At 37.0% G+C, this 19500-nt stretch overlaps 1 protein-coding gene across 2 annotated transcripts in view; it reads right to left on the bottom strand.

Annotated features, from left to right (window-relative positions):
* Window positions 1-2478: 2478 nt before the first annotated feature.
* Window positions 2479-19500, bottom strand: part of LOC139954020 (dynein axonemal intermediate chain 7 homolog) — a 44328-nt gene continuing 27306 nt past the window's right edge. Inside the window, exons 11-19 of one of the 2 annotated variants that reach the window (XM_071953653.1) lie at window positions 19042-19210; window positions 17790-17896; window positions 15657-15823; window positions 14748-14846; window positions 12330-12401; window positions 11191-11340; window positions 10430-10453; window positions 6959-7060; window positions 2479-5880 (exon numbers count right to left, since the gene is read on the bottom strand). In XM_071953653.1, coding sequence (XP_071809754.1) covers window positions 5743-5880; window positions 6959-7060; window positions 10430-10453; window positions 11191-11340; window positions 12330-12401; window positions 14748-14846; window positions 15657-15823; window positions 17790-17896; window positions 19042-19210 — 1028 coding nt within the window. In that variant the 3' untranslated portion in view covers window positions 2479-5742. The remainder of the gene's footprint in view (window positions 5881-6958; window positions 7061-10429; window positions 10454-11190; window positions 11341-12329; window positions 12402-14747; window positions 14847-15656; window positions 15824-17789; window positions 17897-19041; window positions 19211-19500) is intronic. The other variant, XM_071953654.1, reaches the window with a different exon arrangement.

The raw sequence follows: 19500 nt of genomic DNA, 5'->3' as shown, positions 1-19500 counted from the left end.
TGACAATTGGGGATGAAAATGACATGTCAGGGTTGTTTTAAGTTCAGTGGCACTTCTTTTCTTTAAGGAGTATTTTATTGGCCCTATGACCAGGCCACTAATGTAAAGCGCATTGATACGTTATTGTGAAATGCGCTATATAAGAATTGGTTATTATCGTTATCTAGCAGAAAGAGTTCAGCTTTTCCAAAGACATAACCTTTGTGCACAATAATCTTGGTATTACTTATTAATTTAATTTAATTTAATTATCTCGAGTAGAGGCTTAGGAAAAGTTTCCGTATGGCGCCACCACTTTTTCATTCGAAATAAAATAATATAGTATCTAATTTACCTGATTGATATATCCCTTTTTGTAAAAATGAGTGAAAAAGTGGTGGCGCCATACGGAAAGTTATCCGATGATGCAAAATGGTGAAAGTGTTGATCCAAACAGACACATTCTGTTAATGTTTGAGTCTTACTGAACAACAGCGGTTTACTCAATCTAACAACATACTGAACTTTTTTATTGACAAATGTGAGCACATGATGTGTTTTATGGCATCTGATAACCTGTAATGTATAAAGAATCTGAGTATTTTATGTACAGTTCCCCAAACAAGTATTTGACCATCTAGCAAAATTTGAAAATACTAACAGTAAGATCTGTTTTAAGGTTTGGCATTTGTTTACTTTTAATAGTGGTTTATTCATTGTTTGTCAGTTTCAACATTCTGAGCTATTCACTTTAAAAATTGTGAAGGACCAGAAATTATTTTTTATTATAACAAGTTTTTTATTATATTTAAAATATGACAAATGAGTTTCGTTTCGGCGAGAGAACTAAAAAAAAAAGAAGTTAAGATCTAAAGATTTGTGTGCCTGAATTACCAAAGTGAGATATTCTCAACTAGTCCAACTAGGTTTGGGTGAAAACTGCTCAGAGGAGTGTCAAATTGAACCCTTCTCCAAATTGAACCCTTCTCCAAATTGAACCCTTCTCCAAACTGAACCCTTCTCCAAATTGAACCCTTCTCCAAACTGAACCCTTCTCCAAACTGAACCCTTCTCCAAACTGAACCCTTCTCCAAATTGAACCCTTCTCCAAATTGAACCCTTCTCCAAATTGAACCCTTCTCCAAATTGAACCCTTCTCCAAACTGAACCCTTCTCCAAACTGAACCCTTCTCCAAACTGAACCCTTCTCCAAATTGAACCCTTCTCCAAATTGAACCCTTCTCCAAACTGAACCCTTCTCCAAACTGAACCCTTCTCCAAACTGAACCCTTCTCCAAACTGAACTCTTCTCCAAATTGAACCCTTCTCCAAATTGAACCCTTCTCCAAATTGAACCCTTCTCCAAATTGAACCCTTCTCCAAATTGAACCCTTCTCCAAATTGAACCCTTCTCCAAATTGAACCCTTCTCCAAATTGAACCCTTCTCCAAATTGAACCCTTCTCCAAACTGAACCCTTCTCCACATGTACTTTGTCCACATAAAAGGTTCACATATTATATTAAAGTGGGTCAGATTGTTGTTTTTAACAAAGAGATATCATCATGAGGGGACTGTGTGATATGCTTGCCATTGATTTCGTAAAATTACCTAATAGATATATTTAAAGGATTTGGGTACTTTTTGTAACACAAAACACAATATCCACAGATTTACATTAAACTTACACCGTTTGAAGACACTGATAGTAGAAAGCGTACCTGACAATATTAGTTGCTGAGGTGCTGTAGTTTTTGAGAAATGAGTAAATCAATGTCATGAAAATGCGTTTTTACATGCCAAAATAATTTTTGTCTCATGATCACTGAGACGAAAATTATTTTCATTACATTGTTTTACTCATTTCTCAAAAACTACAGCACTTCAGCAATTAATATTTTCAGGGAAGCGTTCTACTATCATTATCTTCAAACTGTTCAAGTTTAATGTAAATCTGTGGACATTGTGTTTTTTGTCCTACAAAAAGTACATAGACCCTTTAAGGCACGTTACAAAGAGACGAGTGTATCTGAATAATGAATTTCTTAATTAATATTAATTTGATGTAAATGTACAAAATGTACATGTAGCTGTGGTAAGGTTCTACTCTAAGAGTACGAGGCTTTTAAATGGCACAACAATATAATTGCTCTTGCGAAAACAAGCTTTCCATGCAAGTATTTGGCTTAGGTTTTCAAATGTTCTTCACTTAAACAACCTTAGAAAGCGCTTTGCTTGTAGGAATCAGTGTTGGTGCTTCCTATGTTAGTTGCTGCCACCAATGGACATCAAACTGTTTGAACGATGAAGTTTACTCTTTCCATCTGTGTGGTGTTTTATCAGAGTGAGAAGAAGAATATTAAAAGTATATCTTTTTATAATTAACGCACAATATTTTATGAGTGTAATTAAAACAATAAGATTGTGGTGCATACATGTATGTGTCAGGCTTGTGTTATTAATGGACTATGAGTAAACACAGACATGACTATATTCCAAATAGTGTAAAAACTGCAAACTTTATTCAATACAGAAATCTCGGACGGCAAAATATAGTTATTACGTACATGTATAAAAAGTAACTCGTTATTCAAGGTAATAGAAAGTGGACGGCAGATACTCAAGATATGCAATCAATATACACAAAACATGAAAACATGTCAAGTTACATGCTATGTACAATCTTATCCTACATGTCTTAAGTGAATTCAAACAAATGTACACAAATTTACAGATAAATCTCGGTTGTAAAAAATTTAAAAGAATATAATGCAATATATTAATTATATTAATGAAAAAAGTGCAACCAACTTGCAACAATATGAGTTATCACACAAGTGCGAGTGGAATACGGAAAAATATAGTGCTTCTGCGTCCCATATATGGGACACAGACGTGCTATATTTTCCGTATTTCCACGAGCCATTTATCTTCAAGCGAACTTGGCGCATGACATCGAACACACAATACGCATGGTAGTGATATTAGCCGTGCAATATAGGTTTTTATCACCACTCCATTCTGCCAATCTGATTGGAGGATTAGCACGTACTTGAAGATAAAGTGCATTCTCAACATGGCCACATTGGAATTAGTCAAGTGTGTTACTAATTGGTAGGAATGCATCACATTAGTGCCGTATAGGATCTGTGTATTCATGTCATCTCAAAGTCTCACATACAACTAAACCATAATTTATCTTGTGATACTACCACCCCCATTAAAGGCAGTGGACACTATTGCTAATTGTCAAAGACTAGCCTTCACAGTTGGTGTATCTCAACATATGCATAAAATAACAAACCTGTGAAAATTTGAGCTCAATCGGTCATCGAAGTTGTGAGATAATATAATAATGAAGGGGAAAAAAAACACCCTTGTCATACGAAGTTGTGTGCGTTTAGATGGTTGATTTCGAGACCTCAAGTTCTAAATCTGAGGTCTCGAAATCAAATTCGTTGAAAATTACTTCTTTCTCGAAAACTACGTCACTTCAGAGGGAGCCGTTTCTCACTATGTTTTATACCATCAACCTCTCCCCATTACTCGTTACCAAGAAAGGTTATATGCTAATAATTATTTTGAGTAATTACCAATAGTGTCCACTGCCTTTAAGCTTCACATCATTTAATACATCCAAGCTGTAAGATTGAAGAGAAGTTTTTCTTTAATGGAGAGTTTGTGCCATTGGTGAGATTGACTGCAAAGTGTCATTACTCAAAACTATTATCTAATCTGATCTAAGATGGACCCGTGGTAACAAACAGAAGTGTGCAAAACACAATAAGCACTTAAAATAAATCACAATGGGTTAGTAATGTAAACTTGGGTGTGATACCTGGCAATACGGCAGTTACAGTTTGAATGGCTTTGGACTGGCACCACTGAACAAAGACTTCACAATATGAAGCAAGCCAATACAGGGCTAGATAATGTACCTCACTTGGTCAGTGGTCCAAATCCCACTCTATATTTAATTTTTCTTCATTCAACCAAAAAATTAGCTTACCTTGTGCATTTGCTTTTAAGGTCTAAAGTAGGCTAGTCTAAAGACATGAACTTCTAAAGAACATTGAACAATATGTTTACACAAGAAATAAATTTGTCAAAAAAAATAAATATATATACAGCGAAAACAGAGATTGGATCCCTGTAACTGAACAAAAGAGACAATGATTCAGAAAATCAATTGTAATTCATTTCATCCTTTGTAAGGTCAATGGACTTTCATGTACATCACACTCTCGTGTCCTTACATGTGATTATTAAGAAGACAAACATTGCCCAACTAATCCAGCTCTAAATTAATCCATTGTCCACAATGACGAGACAAAGGTCCATCTGATAAACGTAATCTTTCCTGCTTCAATAATTCTCGTCTGTCTACTATCTCATCCCTGTAATAACTTTTACATGGAATTCAATTGTTTCTATGGCCAAGCATCTGGAAGGGGAGACCACGCCACGAGGGCCTTATACAAAATTTTTGTGGTTTCTTATACTTTTCTTCATAAATCTTGACTGAATAAAGCCAAACCAATCAGAAGTGACGGGAGTCAGTGGGTCACCATACATGAACAACTTAACAAATTATACACACTGCCTGGGAAAACAACCAGCGCTTACTTAAAACATATTGGGCAGTGTTGTATTCACACTACCCTTTTTCAGATGACACTCTACATGTAGTTGTTGATCTTTCATTCTCTTATATAATCTATATACCTATGTCCAAATTTATTTTACCATGAACTCACTTCCATGTTGTCTGAATTGATTTCTTTTTGGTATTTTTTGGGATTTAAAAAAAAACCCAAATGCACCAAACTAGGGAAAGCGGGTTTTTATTGGTTACATTTAAATGTTCAGCAGTTTACATATGTACCAGTTATGAATTATGTTTCATACTCTTGAAACAATTCATTAAAAAAATGCAAACAAGTTTTAAAAGGTCCTCAGGGCTTCACCATTCAACTCACCCGCCCCAAGGTCTCCCCTTCCAGTCACTTGGGATGGCGGCTTTATGAGACTGTCCAAACCACAAAAAAGGGCTATCGTTATGGAAATATTGTCCCTTTGCATAAGGCCTCAATGGACCGATCCGGCCTGTCAATCAAGCTGTGCGCGTTCACCCATTTGACCAATCACAGCAATGATTGTGGTCGGACAAACCCGGTCATGCGTGCGCGTATATTTGGCACGCGCGGCAGAATCGTGCATAATGTCATTGGGAGTGTTCGTACACGTGTCTTGCTCACGTGTGCGGTGGGCGGAGCTTAGTTGAAAGCCGGAACGGTCCATTGGTCCATTGCCTACAATCAACAGCAATGAAGGTAACATTGATTGATTTTCTTGAATGTGCTAACTATTTTGTTTACATTGTTTTAACTCTGCTACGACAGCACATCAAAAAGCATGTTCATTTTTGTGATTCTATTTTGCAGAACTTGCTGTGTGTGATGCAAAACTGTCTTATGGTACAGAAATAAGGTACATGAAACCTTACAATTGTCAACTCTTATTCTCGGATGCCTTTCCAATGTCTTAAACATTCTCAGATATACAAAGTTTACAGACACATTTTACTTTTTGCACAAACACAGATCACAGTGATCTCAATTGTGCCAGACAAAATTCAGGCATTTTGTTTCATTCTCTTTCTATGCTTAGCATCCCCCACAACAACTTTTTAAATTTTGTATGGTCTGAAAATGTTGGAAAGTGTTGTATAAAACCAAACCAGCATGTTACCAGTAACTGTAGTTTATGAGTAGGTGATTAGTCTAGTAGCTGCAAGCAACTGGTAAACAGTATCCACAAAGCGGAAGTCAGTATTACGCATTCTATCCATTCCTTCATCACTGGATAACTCACACACCATGTGATACAAGTCTGCATGGAACTGCAATATAATCAGACAATCAGACAATCAACCATCAACAATGAACATGTTCAGTTGAAACTGTTCATCAGTTCACAACTAAGTATAGTTCATCAAATCATTCAGAAAGACTAAGCCAATACATTTAGGTTGAAAGTGCAGGTAAGGGTTCTCCGCAGGGTTAAACTTTGTCCGGGTGCAGACCAATCCGTCAATGATTGTCAAATTGCGCAAACTATTACTGCAAGCCGATTGCGAAAACCATTCCTGCACAATCAGCAAAACTATTCCTGCAAGATCAACTGATTGTGCAAAACAATTTGCGCAAACCATTTCTGCATGAACAATACCACTGATTCTGAGCCAATCGCCTGATAGCTTCTATCGATAGCGGCCACATTATAGCAAAAATCAAGACTTGTCAAACCATTTTACGAACTTTAAAACAATCTCTCTGTAGGATTTTACCACTCACTCTCAGTAGTTCACCAGATTTTTTTACTTCTTAAAAATAAAAATCAGAAAAGTTGGAAATCCGGGACCGTCCCGATTTTAGGGTCTTCAAAACTCAGAAAGCGGGACTGTCATGGGAAAATTGGGACAGTTTTGAAATTTTGGAAGTTTGAAATTTTTTAAAGGGTCGATGTACTTTTTTGAACGGAAAAACACAATGTCCACAGATTTACATTAAACCTACACAGTTTGTAGGTAATGATAGTAGAAAGCTTCCCTTGAAATTTTACTTGCTGAGGTGCTGTAATTTTTGAGAAATGAGTATAGAACAATGTCACAAAAATAATTTTTGTCTCAATTTTAGCATGTAAAAAATTTATTAACCAGTTATGGTATGTTATAGTATAATATCATAACTGGTTAATACGTTTTTACATGCTAAAATAAGAAGAAAATTGTTTTGTGACTTGTTTTACTCATGTCTCAAAAACTACAGCACCTCAGTAAGTAATATTTTAAGGGCAGCTTTCTACTATAATTATCTTCAAACCGTGTAAGTATAATGTAAATTTGTGGACATTTTAAAAAAAGTACCCAAATCTTTTAAAACAATGTTTAAAACGGAATTTGAGTGAGAGATGATTACCTGAGATCCATCTGCGTAGTCTTCAGAGAATTCACTATCATACTCGGTGATTCTAAGCTTCATTGCTCGCTGTTTACTCACCATCAACAACGACCATTCATCCTAAATACAAAACAACACATTTATCATAACATTTCAAGTCATACAATAGAATGACGGGCAACCACTCATAACAATACAATGGTCTGAGTTGGGACTTCCCTTAATGACCTTTACAATCTGGAGGTTGCTATACGCTTGCCCTGAACGATTTGACATAGAACTGTCTCTATAGTCTGGGGAATTCAAATTTAAGTGGTAACTTGTGATCAAGCACGTCATTGCACCAGACAATATTCAAATCAAACACGCAAATGGCTTATTCAGTGACACATTAAGACTGTTGACTTGAATACCATAGGTTTGCAAAATAAAATGATACAAGTTTTATGGGTTGGGTCAGTGTCAGTTTATTATATCCATGTTTTTCATTGTGACTGAGATGTGTGGTGGGTGGATATATATAACACCCAAGCAGATCCTTGCCATTTGATTGGTGGATTGTCTGTCACGCGATAGCAAATAAAAGTACCATTGCATGCGGAGTCACTCACCGTGATTTTTCGTTCCATCCGATAAGTACTAGTGCACGCTGCAGCGTGCAATAGTACTTTTCGGATGGAATGAAAAAGCTGAGTAAAAACATCACTGCATGCGCGTGTCTTTGGTAACGCAGCAGTGTTACTGCAAGTAGTAAAATTACTAGCATTCGGCTTCTGCGTGTCTCAAAATAGCTGTACAGAACGCACATTGTGACTATTGAATCCAACAGGCCGACCCAAAGAGAAACGGGTATAATTTCACAATTAAGAATTGTAGGCCTTCGCTTTGTTTGTTTTGAAAGTTGTATCTTCCAATCAAAATGACAAAGATCTACTTGGATGTTATATAAAACAAATAATGAATATGTTCATTCGTTGAAAGCTGGAATGTTCCATTCAACTCGGCTCCGCTCCATTGAATAGAACATTCCATCTTTCAACTCATGAACATATTCGCACCATTGCACTCATAAACATTCATTATGTGTATAATATTTGGAGTGACCAAAGGAGTCAATAGGACGATTGCGTCATTAAGAGTGTGGGTGGTGTTGCGACCGCTGGGATACATGTACTGTCTCAGATCCCCTTTGTAGCAAAAACAGTGGTTTGTACCTGACCTGCTGCACATAACCACCGTTCGCACAGTTTTCACAAAGAAAAACAGTTAATTACTCATTAATTCAATATACCGTGACGACTTGCCTGCCCCCCAAAGATGAAAATTGTTTATTATGTGTTTGAATGGTTATGCAGCTAAACCATGATTGACAAAATTATAATTAAACGAGTTATCTGAATTACAATCACAAGTCATTAAGCCTTATTAAAATGGCCTGCAAAGATGTATGATCATGATGAAATTGTTGTGTACAAATATGTGTTGAAGTTTACTTATACATGTAGGACAACTCAGAATGTTCAATGTTTTAAAGTGTTGAATTAAATTGTGTGGGTCTTTTAACAGTGGGTGTGTCAAAAGAACTACAACTAAATGGCTCAACAAATTCAATAATTAAAAGATAGTAATACTAAACAATTTAAAAACATTGACTATTCTTAATAACATTAATTTTGATATCAAGGTGATGTTCAGTCATGTCAGTTAGAAGATAGTTAATGTGCTCATACCTTATTCTATTTGTAGAGGCAGCCATGTAATGCAAAAAAAAAGAACAATGTAATTTTAGCAGGATTACACATCTAGTGTATCAAACACAGCAAGCCACATGAACAACACACTGCAAATAAGTCATGCAAGCAATACAACTCCTCACAGTATCCATAGTGTGGTTGGGGTACTTCAACACACATTGCAACCTTACACACTTAACACAGTCAGACAGGTTTATCCTCAACGTTTTCAAAAAGAGATTGCCATAGTTTGTTAACAATCATCGTTTTGATTTTAGAGTGTTCTTATTTCGATTTTGTAAAAGAGAGAATTCTTCTCCATAATTGCATTTTACATTTTCATGAAGAGAGGGACATAGTGACCCGTACTATATGTATATCAACCCATTGCCTTTTTATTAACAGACTTGCATGTCAACATTCGTGTAATATGATGGCCCTTTAACAAGGAAACCAGCACTGTTCACTATGTACATGTAAGTGTATTCACAAAGAGATTGACTATGTATGTTCATAAACAAACATTTTTGTTACGATTATCATATCAATGATAAGTTTGCATTCTTACAAGACGCAACATGAGGATGCTAAAGGTTTCATACTATAGCACAGTTTGGGGTTTCAATTTATGTTCCCTTTCAACAAGAATATCTCCAAACAATGTTTTAACACTCTTGACAAGCTGGTGTCTGTGAAAATGGTAATGAAACAAACTAAACCACACTGGTAAGAATAGATCTAAGACAAATTGAGAGGAAACTACAAATAGACATCGGTGTATGCTTACAAAGTCAAAGTCAAAATCAAAACAATTGTAACAACAAACAACTAGAGAAAAGAAAGGAAATCTCTGCCTCAATATTTTCAGAGATTACAAAACCAGTGCAAAACCCAGACAGACAACGATACACTGTAGGTCCTCCAACATGGTACATAGTATGTGATGATTCCTCACTGTGCAGATAGGTGTGGATGGCTACCGATTGCAACCACGGACATTTCAAAAAGGAATTGAAGTGTTTTGACAGTCTTCCCTTCATATTTGTGTTTACAAACGACGGATAAAAAGAGGGATTTAAATGCAAGAGGGATTTATGCACAAGTCTCAGGTGTATCTTATTGATGTGTGTATTGTTTGTAAACATGGATGTGTGAATAACACTATAGTTACAATCTGAATTCATAAATACCTCAGACAGTTTTGCTATTCCTATTGGTGGAGAGCGCATCACGTGAGTGTGTTTAAACCTTTGTTTATGACCAGTAAGAAGACTTTGTCTTGGTAAAATTATCAAGAACCAGGCCTCGTTGGGATTAAACCACTCGTTGAAAACGTCTTCACGACACATTGATTCCCTTATTAAAACACAGCTACAGACTCCTTCACAGGATTGGTCATACATAGGAAGGACAATGTTATTGGCTCTGTAATTTCAATTTCATTCTCACCCACATGTGCTGTATAAAGATACACACTTTAGTCATGACCATTGAAATATGTGTTGGGAATGGTTTCAAGGAATACAATTATATTTAAAGCTTGTTTTTTTTTTTTTTTTTTTTTTTACTTCTTTTCTTTTCAGGTATTCAGGTTGTATACATTACGGTGACAATGTCAGATGTGTGTTGTGAATGTGTGATGTTATTACAATGTTTCCCAAGAATAGGAGTTGCAATTGCTAGTAATGGAGTCTATGGTTCCTAAAGTGATGTGTTTTGGTGCTAGATCATGTGATATAGGTTTAGATATATATACCTTCTCATTGTCATCATCAAGTTTCTTGAAAACAACAAAACAACAAAAGACAACATTCAAGCATCTAATTAATGTACTATGTTAGCAAATCATGCAATTAGTTCAGCTAGAAATCACGTTAAAAGTATGACAATACAAGTACATTCGTGCCTACAGCTGCACCTCAGGTTAAATGGTTTAAACATGTTAATAACTGATGATTGCTTTAATAATGTTAATAACCAATGATTGCTTTAGTTCTTAGTGTTTTGTTATTTGCAATGTTTTTTGAAAGATTTTGATTATTAGTAAGTTTGTTTGGCGCTGACACATCCATCCATCAATACCAATTACAACTTTACTTTGAATCGTTTATATCGGCAAAGTTTTGGCAGTCATATATTTGTTGATTTTAGTTAATGCCTTTATATTGTTTGGGTTTAGTGCTCGATGTTTCGCAAATAGCCACATGTCTGCTTGATCCACTGATGGACTTATTTTCCTTCAACAGGCCCCAATTTCATAAAGCTGCCAAGCACAAAAATTTGCTAAGCATGAAATTTCTTCCTTGATAAAAACAGGATAACCGACCATATTTCCATTTGTTGCATATTGCTTGTTACTGATATTTAGCTGTTGTTTGCTTATTCTGAAAATCATGTAAACCTGTTTTTATCAAGGAAGAAATCTCATGCTAAGCAAATTTCCGTGCTTAGCAGCTTTCTGAAATTAGGCCCAGCTGGCTTGAGTTGAAGAATTGCAGTCCACTTAAAACTACTTACATCATGTGGAGTCTCATCGATGAGTTTCTCACAGCCTTGAACTATGACCTTGTCTGCTCCACCTTCGGAGTTCATTTTACTCCAGGAGAAAGCAAAGTGAGACGCAGACAGAGCCATTTGATGATACATGGAATCTTCAATAACTGTATTCTGAAACAACAAAATTATACACATTTGATGAATGTAACGTGTCAGAACACTTTTGAGTAAATTTAAGACATTGGACACCTTTAGTAATTGTCAAGGACCAGTTTTCTCACTTGGTGTATCTTAACATAATATGCATACCCACAATAAAAACGTGTAGATTTAACTTAATTGGTCTTCGAAGTTGCGAGATGGAAGAAAAAACACCCTTGTCACACGAGTGGAAAATTACTTCTTTCTAGAAAACTATGTTACTTCAGAGGGAGTCGTTTATCACAATGTTTCATATTTTAACACCTCTTACAAGTTTTTTGCCTGCTCATTGGTTTAGAGCACGTCACATGACATGTCTTAGTTTTGCTAGACGACGGCCGTGTGATTGTGCGTCGGTTGCCATGCGCTAGTCCGAAGACTAGCACACTGCGCCGTGCGCTAGTCCGACAGCCTAGCACATGGCGTGCAGTACCCAGACGTCTGTTGTTACGTCTGTGTCACGTTATTACTATTATTATCTCTATTATGACTCTGGAAGTGTCGTGGCCGAGCGGTTAAGAGCACCAAATTCAAACTCTAGTATTACTGATCAGCAGAGTGTGGGTTTGAATCCCCAGCCGTGACACTTGTGTCCTTAATCAAGACACTTAACCATTGCTTCGTCCCTCGGATGGGACGTAAAGCCGTTGGTCCCATGTGTGGTGTAACGCATGTAAAAGAACCCAGTACACTTATCGAAAAGAGAAGGGGTTTGCCCCAATGTTCCCGGCTGTGGCTGCTGTATGTGCCGTAGCACCTTGTCAACCCTGATAAGGTGCTAACTGATTGGGTCTCAGAATTCATCACTGCAATAACCTATCTTTCTGAAAGTTTGTATATACTCAGCGCCTGGAGTACCTTGTTTGGTAGATACGTGCGCTATATAAGACTTCAATATTATTATTATTATTATTATTATTATTATTATTATTGACTATTGTATATGAATAGCACTGTACCTTCTCATTAATACTGACATACTTCTTAGAATCTTCATCAGGGAATAGATTGACTCCAGCTTTGATCATTGCCTGCAAGAACAACCATTATTCAAATCAAATCATCTTCCAGTCTGTTTACATTCAATCACTTCAATCAATCCAACCATTCATATTGTTGTTTTCTTTGTAACTTCTTGCCAAATAGCTGCCATAGAATCTACAGCTCCAATTTGTGTTGATCATAATCAAGAGGTGTTGAGATCTGAATAAGGTGGGCCTTAACCATACTTGAAAAGACACAACATCATTCTCTAGGACCTGATGTTCATTCAAGTTGACTAGCTTTCCAAGAACTTATAGTAAAAACAAACTAGTGTATTAAAGGTTGACAATATAACCCTTAGCCAATACCCATTTGCCTAATGTAACTCACTTGGTTGTGTTGCTTAGCCAATACCCATTTGCCTAATGTAACTCACTTGGTAGTGTGGCTTAGCCAATACCCATTTGCCTAATGTAACTCACTTGGTAGTGTGGCTTAGCCAATACCCATTTGCCTAATGTAACTCACTTGGTTGTGTGGCTTAGCCAATACCCATTTGCCTAATGTAACTCACTTGGTTGTGTGGCTTAGCCATTACCCATTTGCCTAATGTAACTCACTTGGTTGTGTTGCTTAGCCAATACCCATTTGCCTAATGTAACTCACTTGGTAGTGTGGCTTAGCCAATACCCATTTGCCTAATGTAACTCACTTGGTAGTGTGGCTTAGCCAATACCCATTTGCCTAATGTAACTCACTTGGTTGTGTGGCTTAGCCACTACCCATTTGCCTAATGTAACTCACTTGGTTGTGTGGCTTAGCCATTACCCATTTGCCTAATGTAACTCACTTGGTAGTGTGGCTTAGCCAATACCCATTTGCCTAATGTAACTCACTTGGTTGTGTGGCTTAGCCATTACCCATTTGCCTAATGTAACCCACTTGGTTGTGTGGCTTAGCCACTACCCATTTGCCTAATGTAACTCACTTGGTTGTGTGGCTTAGCCATTACCCATTTGCCTAATGTAACTCACTTGGTAGTGTGGCTTAGCCAATACCCATTTGCCTAATGTAACTCACTGGGTTGTGTGGCTTAGCCATTACCCATTTGCCTAATGTAACTCACTTGGTAGTGTGGTTTAGCCAATACCCATTTGCCTAATGTAACTCACTTGGTTGTGTGGCTTAGCCACTACCCATTTGCCTAATGTAACTCACTTGGTTGTGTGGCTTAGCCATTACCCATTTGCCTAATGTAACTCACTTGGTTGTGTTGCTTAGCCAATACCCATTTGCCTAATGTAACTCACTTGGTAGTGTGGCTTAGCCAATACCCATTTGCCTAATGTAACTCACTTGGTAGTGTGGCTTAGCCAATACCCATTTGCCTAATGTAACTCACTTGGTTGTGTGGCTTAGCCACTACCCATTTGCCTAATGTAACTCACTTGGTTGTGTGGCTTAGCCATTACCCATTTGCCTAATGTAACTCACTTGGTAGTGTGGCTTAGCCAATACCCATTTGCCTAATGTAACTCACTTGGTTGTGTGGCTTAGCCACTACCCATTTGCCTAATGTAACTAACTTGGTTGTGTGGCTTAGCCATTACCCATTTGCCTAATGTAACTCACTTGGTTGTGTGGCTTAGCCATTACCCATTTGCCTAATGTATATGTAACTCACTTGGTTGTGTGGCTTAGCCACTACCCATTTGCCTAATGTAACTCACTTGGTTGTGTGGCTTAGCCATTACCCATTTGCCTAATGTAACTCACTTGGTAGTGTGCCTTAGCCATTACCCATTTGCCTAATGTAACTCACTTGGTTGTGTTGCTTAGCCATTACCCATTTGCCTAATGTAACTCACTTGGTAGTGTGGCTTAGCCAATACCCATTTGCCTAATGTAACTCACTTGGTAGTGTGGCTTAGCCATTACCCATTTGCCTAATGTAACTCACTTGGTTGTGTTGCTTAGCCATTACCCATTTGCCTAATGTAACTCACTTGGTAGTGTGGCTTAGCCAATACCCATTTGCCTAATGTAACTCACTTGGTAGTGTGGCTTAGCCAATACCCATTTGCCTAATGTTACTCACTTGGTTGTGTGCCTTAGCCATTACCCATTTGCCTAATGTAACTCACTTGGTAGTGTGGCTTAGCCAATACCCATTTGCCTAATGTAACTCACTTGGTAGTGTGGCTTAGCCAATACCCATTTGCCTAATGTAACTCACTTGGTAGTGTGGCTTAGCCAATACCCATTTGCCTAATGTAACTCACTTGGTAGTGTGGCTTAGCCATTACCCATTTGCCTAATGTAACTCACTTGGTAGTGTGGCTTAGCCAATACCCATTGGCCTAATGTTACTCACTTGGTTGTGTCAATCATACCTTGATTAGTTGTTTAGGTGTCATCCATTTTTCCTTTAAGTTATTCAACTCTGGCTTCACATCGCTGTCTGATGGCTGCCTAAAACAACACAATGAACCCTGAAATAACAAACATATATCACTCAGTTACTACATATACATGTAGCAGTACTAATGGCGTGTTGTTCAATCATTGACTCCAAGAAATACCTGAAAACCTTCCAAGTTGAGGGTTTAACACACTTGTCTCTTTTATTTGTTTCAGTGGGTATCTTTTTGTAATGTACACACCCACAAAACACATAGCCATGTGTTTTCCACACTGCAAGGCTGGTATCCTTTGATAACTAATCACAACTTCAGGTTGACTGTCTCCGTTGTTGCCATAACTAGCTCAGTCAGATTACTATGCCCATTACTTATCTCAGCGGTTGCCAAAATCACTGTATTGCCGAGTTACTTTTCTCTTCCACACAAATTGACACAAGTTGTGGCAGGTTTTCCCGAGACCAACTTCAAATATTGGGTAAGCAGATACAACAAATATTGGGTGAGCAAATAATAGTAACATAGTTTTTGAGAAAGAAGTAATTTTCCACAAATTTGATTTCGAGACCTCAGAATTAGATTTTGAGGTCCCGAAATCAAGCATCTGAAGGCACACAACTTCGTGTGACAAGGGTGTTTTTTCTTCCATTTTATCTCGCAGCTTTGGCGATCAATTGACTTCAAACCTTCACAAGTTTGTTATTTTGTGCATATATTGAGATACACCAAGTGAGAAGACTGGTTTTTGACATTCACCAAAGGTGTCCAGTGGCTTTAATGTATTCAATTAAACACAAAAGAAACTACTGTAGATTAAATCCAAGTATTTCAAATGTTGGTCGTTTGAAATAAAAAGAGAGAAGACATCTTGTTATGACTTACTTTGATTTCGATCTCTGCTTCAATGATTGCTGCCATAACAGTAAACCTAACATGATTCAGAGCCAGAGGGCGTAACTCCCATGATTGGAATGGCATATTGATGTGTTTATCTTGAAGACATGCCAGTGGTCCAAAGTTAATTGTCTTGAAAGATAGTATTCGTGTTTCTACAAATGGTAATAGACACAAATGTTTCAAAATAGGAATTGCTGAATGAAACTGGGTAAGTAATGAAACAATGTTGAAGTGTCGTGATGAAGTACAACCTTGTCAATCAAGGGATCTTGCTGTATAGGGTTCTAATCACCGCACTCAGTCTAGTTCATATAGTATCCTTTCCATTAGCTTCCCCCGGTTGACCCCAGGCTGCCCGCGGTACATTCAAATAGCTTTTACGTCATCCCAGGGGCTCACCCAGGTCAGCCCCAAGTGCCCTGCTTGTGGAGTGGGTCGCTTGGGGCTGGCTTGAGGTGCATGGCGTCACCACGAGAGGGTTAGTGATCATTCGATTAGCTCTTGTCAGGGGCTCACTCGAGTGAGCCTGCTGGGTCAACATGGGGAATCGATCGATCACACCCTCAGTATGCCAGTGAAAATAGAAATTATTTACAGCACCACAAATGGAAAAAATTGCAAGATCCACTGTTCACTTGATAGAAATGTGAGATTTCCAGACCTCAATAATAATTTGGACAAGCTCTGAAAAACGCTACTTGTTAAAATATTAATTTTTTTCTTGACAAAAATTATGTTGTGACATCTAGAAGCTGAACATTGGTCATTACAAGTGAGTTGTTTCTTTCTACAATATTTGGATTGTATTATTGGTCCTATATTTGGATTGTATTATTGGGCCTATATTTGGATTGTATTATTGTGCCTATATTTGGATTGTATTATTGTGCCTATATTTGGATTGTATTATTGTGCCTATATTTGGATTGTGTTATTGTGCCTATATTTGGATTGTATTATTGTGCCTATATTTGGATTGTATTATTGTGCCTATATTTGGATTGTATTATTGTGCCTATATTTGGATTGTATTATTGGTCCTATATTTGGATTGTATTATTGGTCCTATATTTGGATTGTATTATTGTGCCTATATTTGGATTGTATTATTGTGCCTATATTTGGATTGTGTTATTGTGCCTATATTTGGATTGTATTATTGTGCCTATATTTGGATTGTATTATTGTGCCTATATTTGGATTGTATTATTGTGCCTATATTTGGATTGTGTTATTGTGCCTATATTTGGATTGTGTTATTGGTCCTATATTTGGATTGTATTATTGTGCCTATATTTGGATTGTATTATTGTGCCTATATTTGGATTGTATTATTGTGCCTATATTTGGATTGTGTTATTGGTCCTATATTTGGATTGTATTATTGTGCCTATATTTGGATTGTGTTATTGTGCCTATATTTGGATTGTATTATTGTGCCTATATTTGGATTGTATTATTGGGCCTATATTTGGATTGTATTATTGTGCCTATATTTGGATTGTATTATTGGTCCTATATTTGGATTGTATTATTGTGCCTATATTTGGATTGTGTTATTGTGCCTATATTTGGATTGTATTATTGTGCCTATATTTGGATTGTGTTATTGTGCCTATATTTGGATTGTATTATTGTGCCTATATTTGGATTGTGTTATTGGTCCTATATTTGGATTGTATTATTGTGCCTATATTTGGATTGTGTTATTGTGCCTATATTTGGATTGTATTATTGTGCCTATATTTGGATTGTATTATTGGGCCTATATTTGGATTGTATTATTGTGCCTATATTTGGATTGTATTATTGGTCCTATATTTGGATTGTATTATTGTGCCTATATTTGGATTGTGTTATTGTGCCTATATTTGGATTGTATTATTGTGCCTATATTTGGATTGTGTTATTGTGCCTATATTTGGATTGTGTTATTGGTCCTATATTTGGATTGTATTATTGTGCCTATATTTGGATTGTATTATTGTGCCTATATTTGGATTGTATTATTGTGCCTATATTTGGATTGTATTATTGGTCCTATATTTGGATTGTATTATTGTGCCTATATTTGGATTGTGTTATTGGGCATATATGAGTATTATTATGATAACTTACCGTCATTGTACTTGATATCAATGAAGCCATCCAGTCTCCATTGTTTCCTGTCTGGACACCAGTAAGCCATCTGTGGTTCTTCACTGTACAGAACATCATCACGTAACCTGTCAACCATACACAAATACATGCAGTTATTATCACCACCATCAACAAAATGAAAAAATGGGCACAAAACTATTCCTGCTTTTGTAAAAAGGTTTTTTGATTCAGCATAAATTACTTGAGCTTACAGATACAAGTTACTTTCTCAGCTGTAAGTCTTTTACTTACAAAAGACAAGGTGGTCTGTATGAACCTGAGCTTGTGAAATATGTTAATGTTGCAGTTTAGCATGAGAACAATGAGTGTGTGGTATTCTTGTAAACCCATAGAGTTTAAGGCTTAATGCACACACTCAAAAGTAATTCTAGTTGGCTGTCACATGATGCATAATGAATGTTCGAGTAAGTCAAAGTTCAAATTGTTCTTGTAGTATGATGAGCACAACCAGGAGCAAGTTCGAGTGTGCACAATGATTAACTAAAGGTTGACATTTGCACTCGAACCCAGGCTGGTCGACCATTGGTCGACTACTGTGGAACCAGCCTCGAGCCTACGGTTTCTTCACTGGTCCCAACAGCAGGTTCTATTCTAGCATGTGTAAAGTGCAGAGGGGAACCAGTGACACTACAGCGAAAAGGGCGGAAGGTTGACTATACTTCCAAATGAGTCGTTTGAGTGAGTGCATCTATGTCAATGCTGGTCAGTAGTCAACCTAAGCTTGAGCAATATCGATTTATTTTATTCACGATATATCGCCGACAATATACCGCGATATTCGATATAATCGTGATTAATTAAGTTTGAGATCATCAGTCTTCAAACTCACATTGAAAACTGTAGAAGAGACAGTCACAGCATAAGAGAGGTGTTCTAATGACCTATTCTTCTGGATTTACTCCAAACCTATGGGGTGCAAGATGTCTCAGCTAGAAAATACATCACGATATTGCGATATTTAATCGATATCGCGATATGTTGCGATATATCGCGATATATCAATAAATCGCGATATATCAATATTTCGATTAAAACCAAATCGATCCGATATTGAAATCGTTTCAAAGTTAGTATCGCGATATTCGATCATATCGTGATATCCCCCAAGCTTAAGTCAACCACAGTTCGACTAAATGTGCCAAATTGAACTTGCTCAAGGTTGACCTTATCAAGCTAATCTAACATACCCAGTGCATGGAATGAAACTAACCTGAAGCTGATGCCAATAGGTGATGCTCCTAATGCTTCAGTAGCCGCTGCAGCATTGGCTAAAGCTTTAGGGTCTAATGTCTGACCCATAGTCATTGTACCTGACAGAGTTTGACCTAGTCGATTATCAGTAGCAGGATAAGCAACCTTCTTCAACTCATCATCAGATACTGTGGAAACAAAACAAAACAATATCACACATTGTAATAGGTTCCTAATTGCAGTTTCCTGGCTGTCATATACAATGCACATCTCATACCACAATGTCTCAAGCTACATTCCTGTAACACACAATCAACGGAAATACCAAAATGATCAACCTGTCCATTCAAGCAACATTTAAGGTTTCAAGTTTCATATTATTGATCTTTAAGGAATTGTACTTTTTTATAGACAACAAGTGGTTTTATCCAATATGTTTTCTTCTAATGCTAATGTCTCACAATTATAGTCATTCAGG

This window comes from Asterias amurensis, chromosome 22, assembly GCF_032118995.1.
Source record: "Asterias amurensis chromosome 22, ASM3211899v1".
NCBI lineage: Eukaryota > Metazoa > Echinodermata > Asteroidea > Forcipulatida > Asteriidae > Asterias > Asterias amurensis.
Note: the sequence above shows the minus strand (reverse complement) of the source record. Positions and strands in the feature narration are given on the sequence as shown.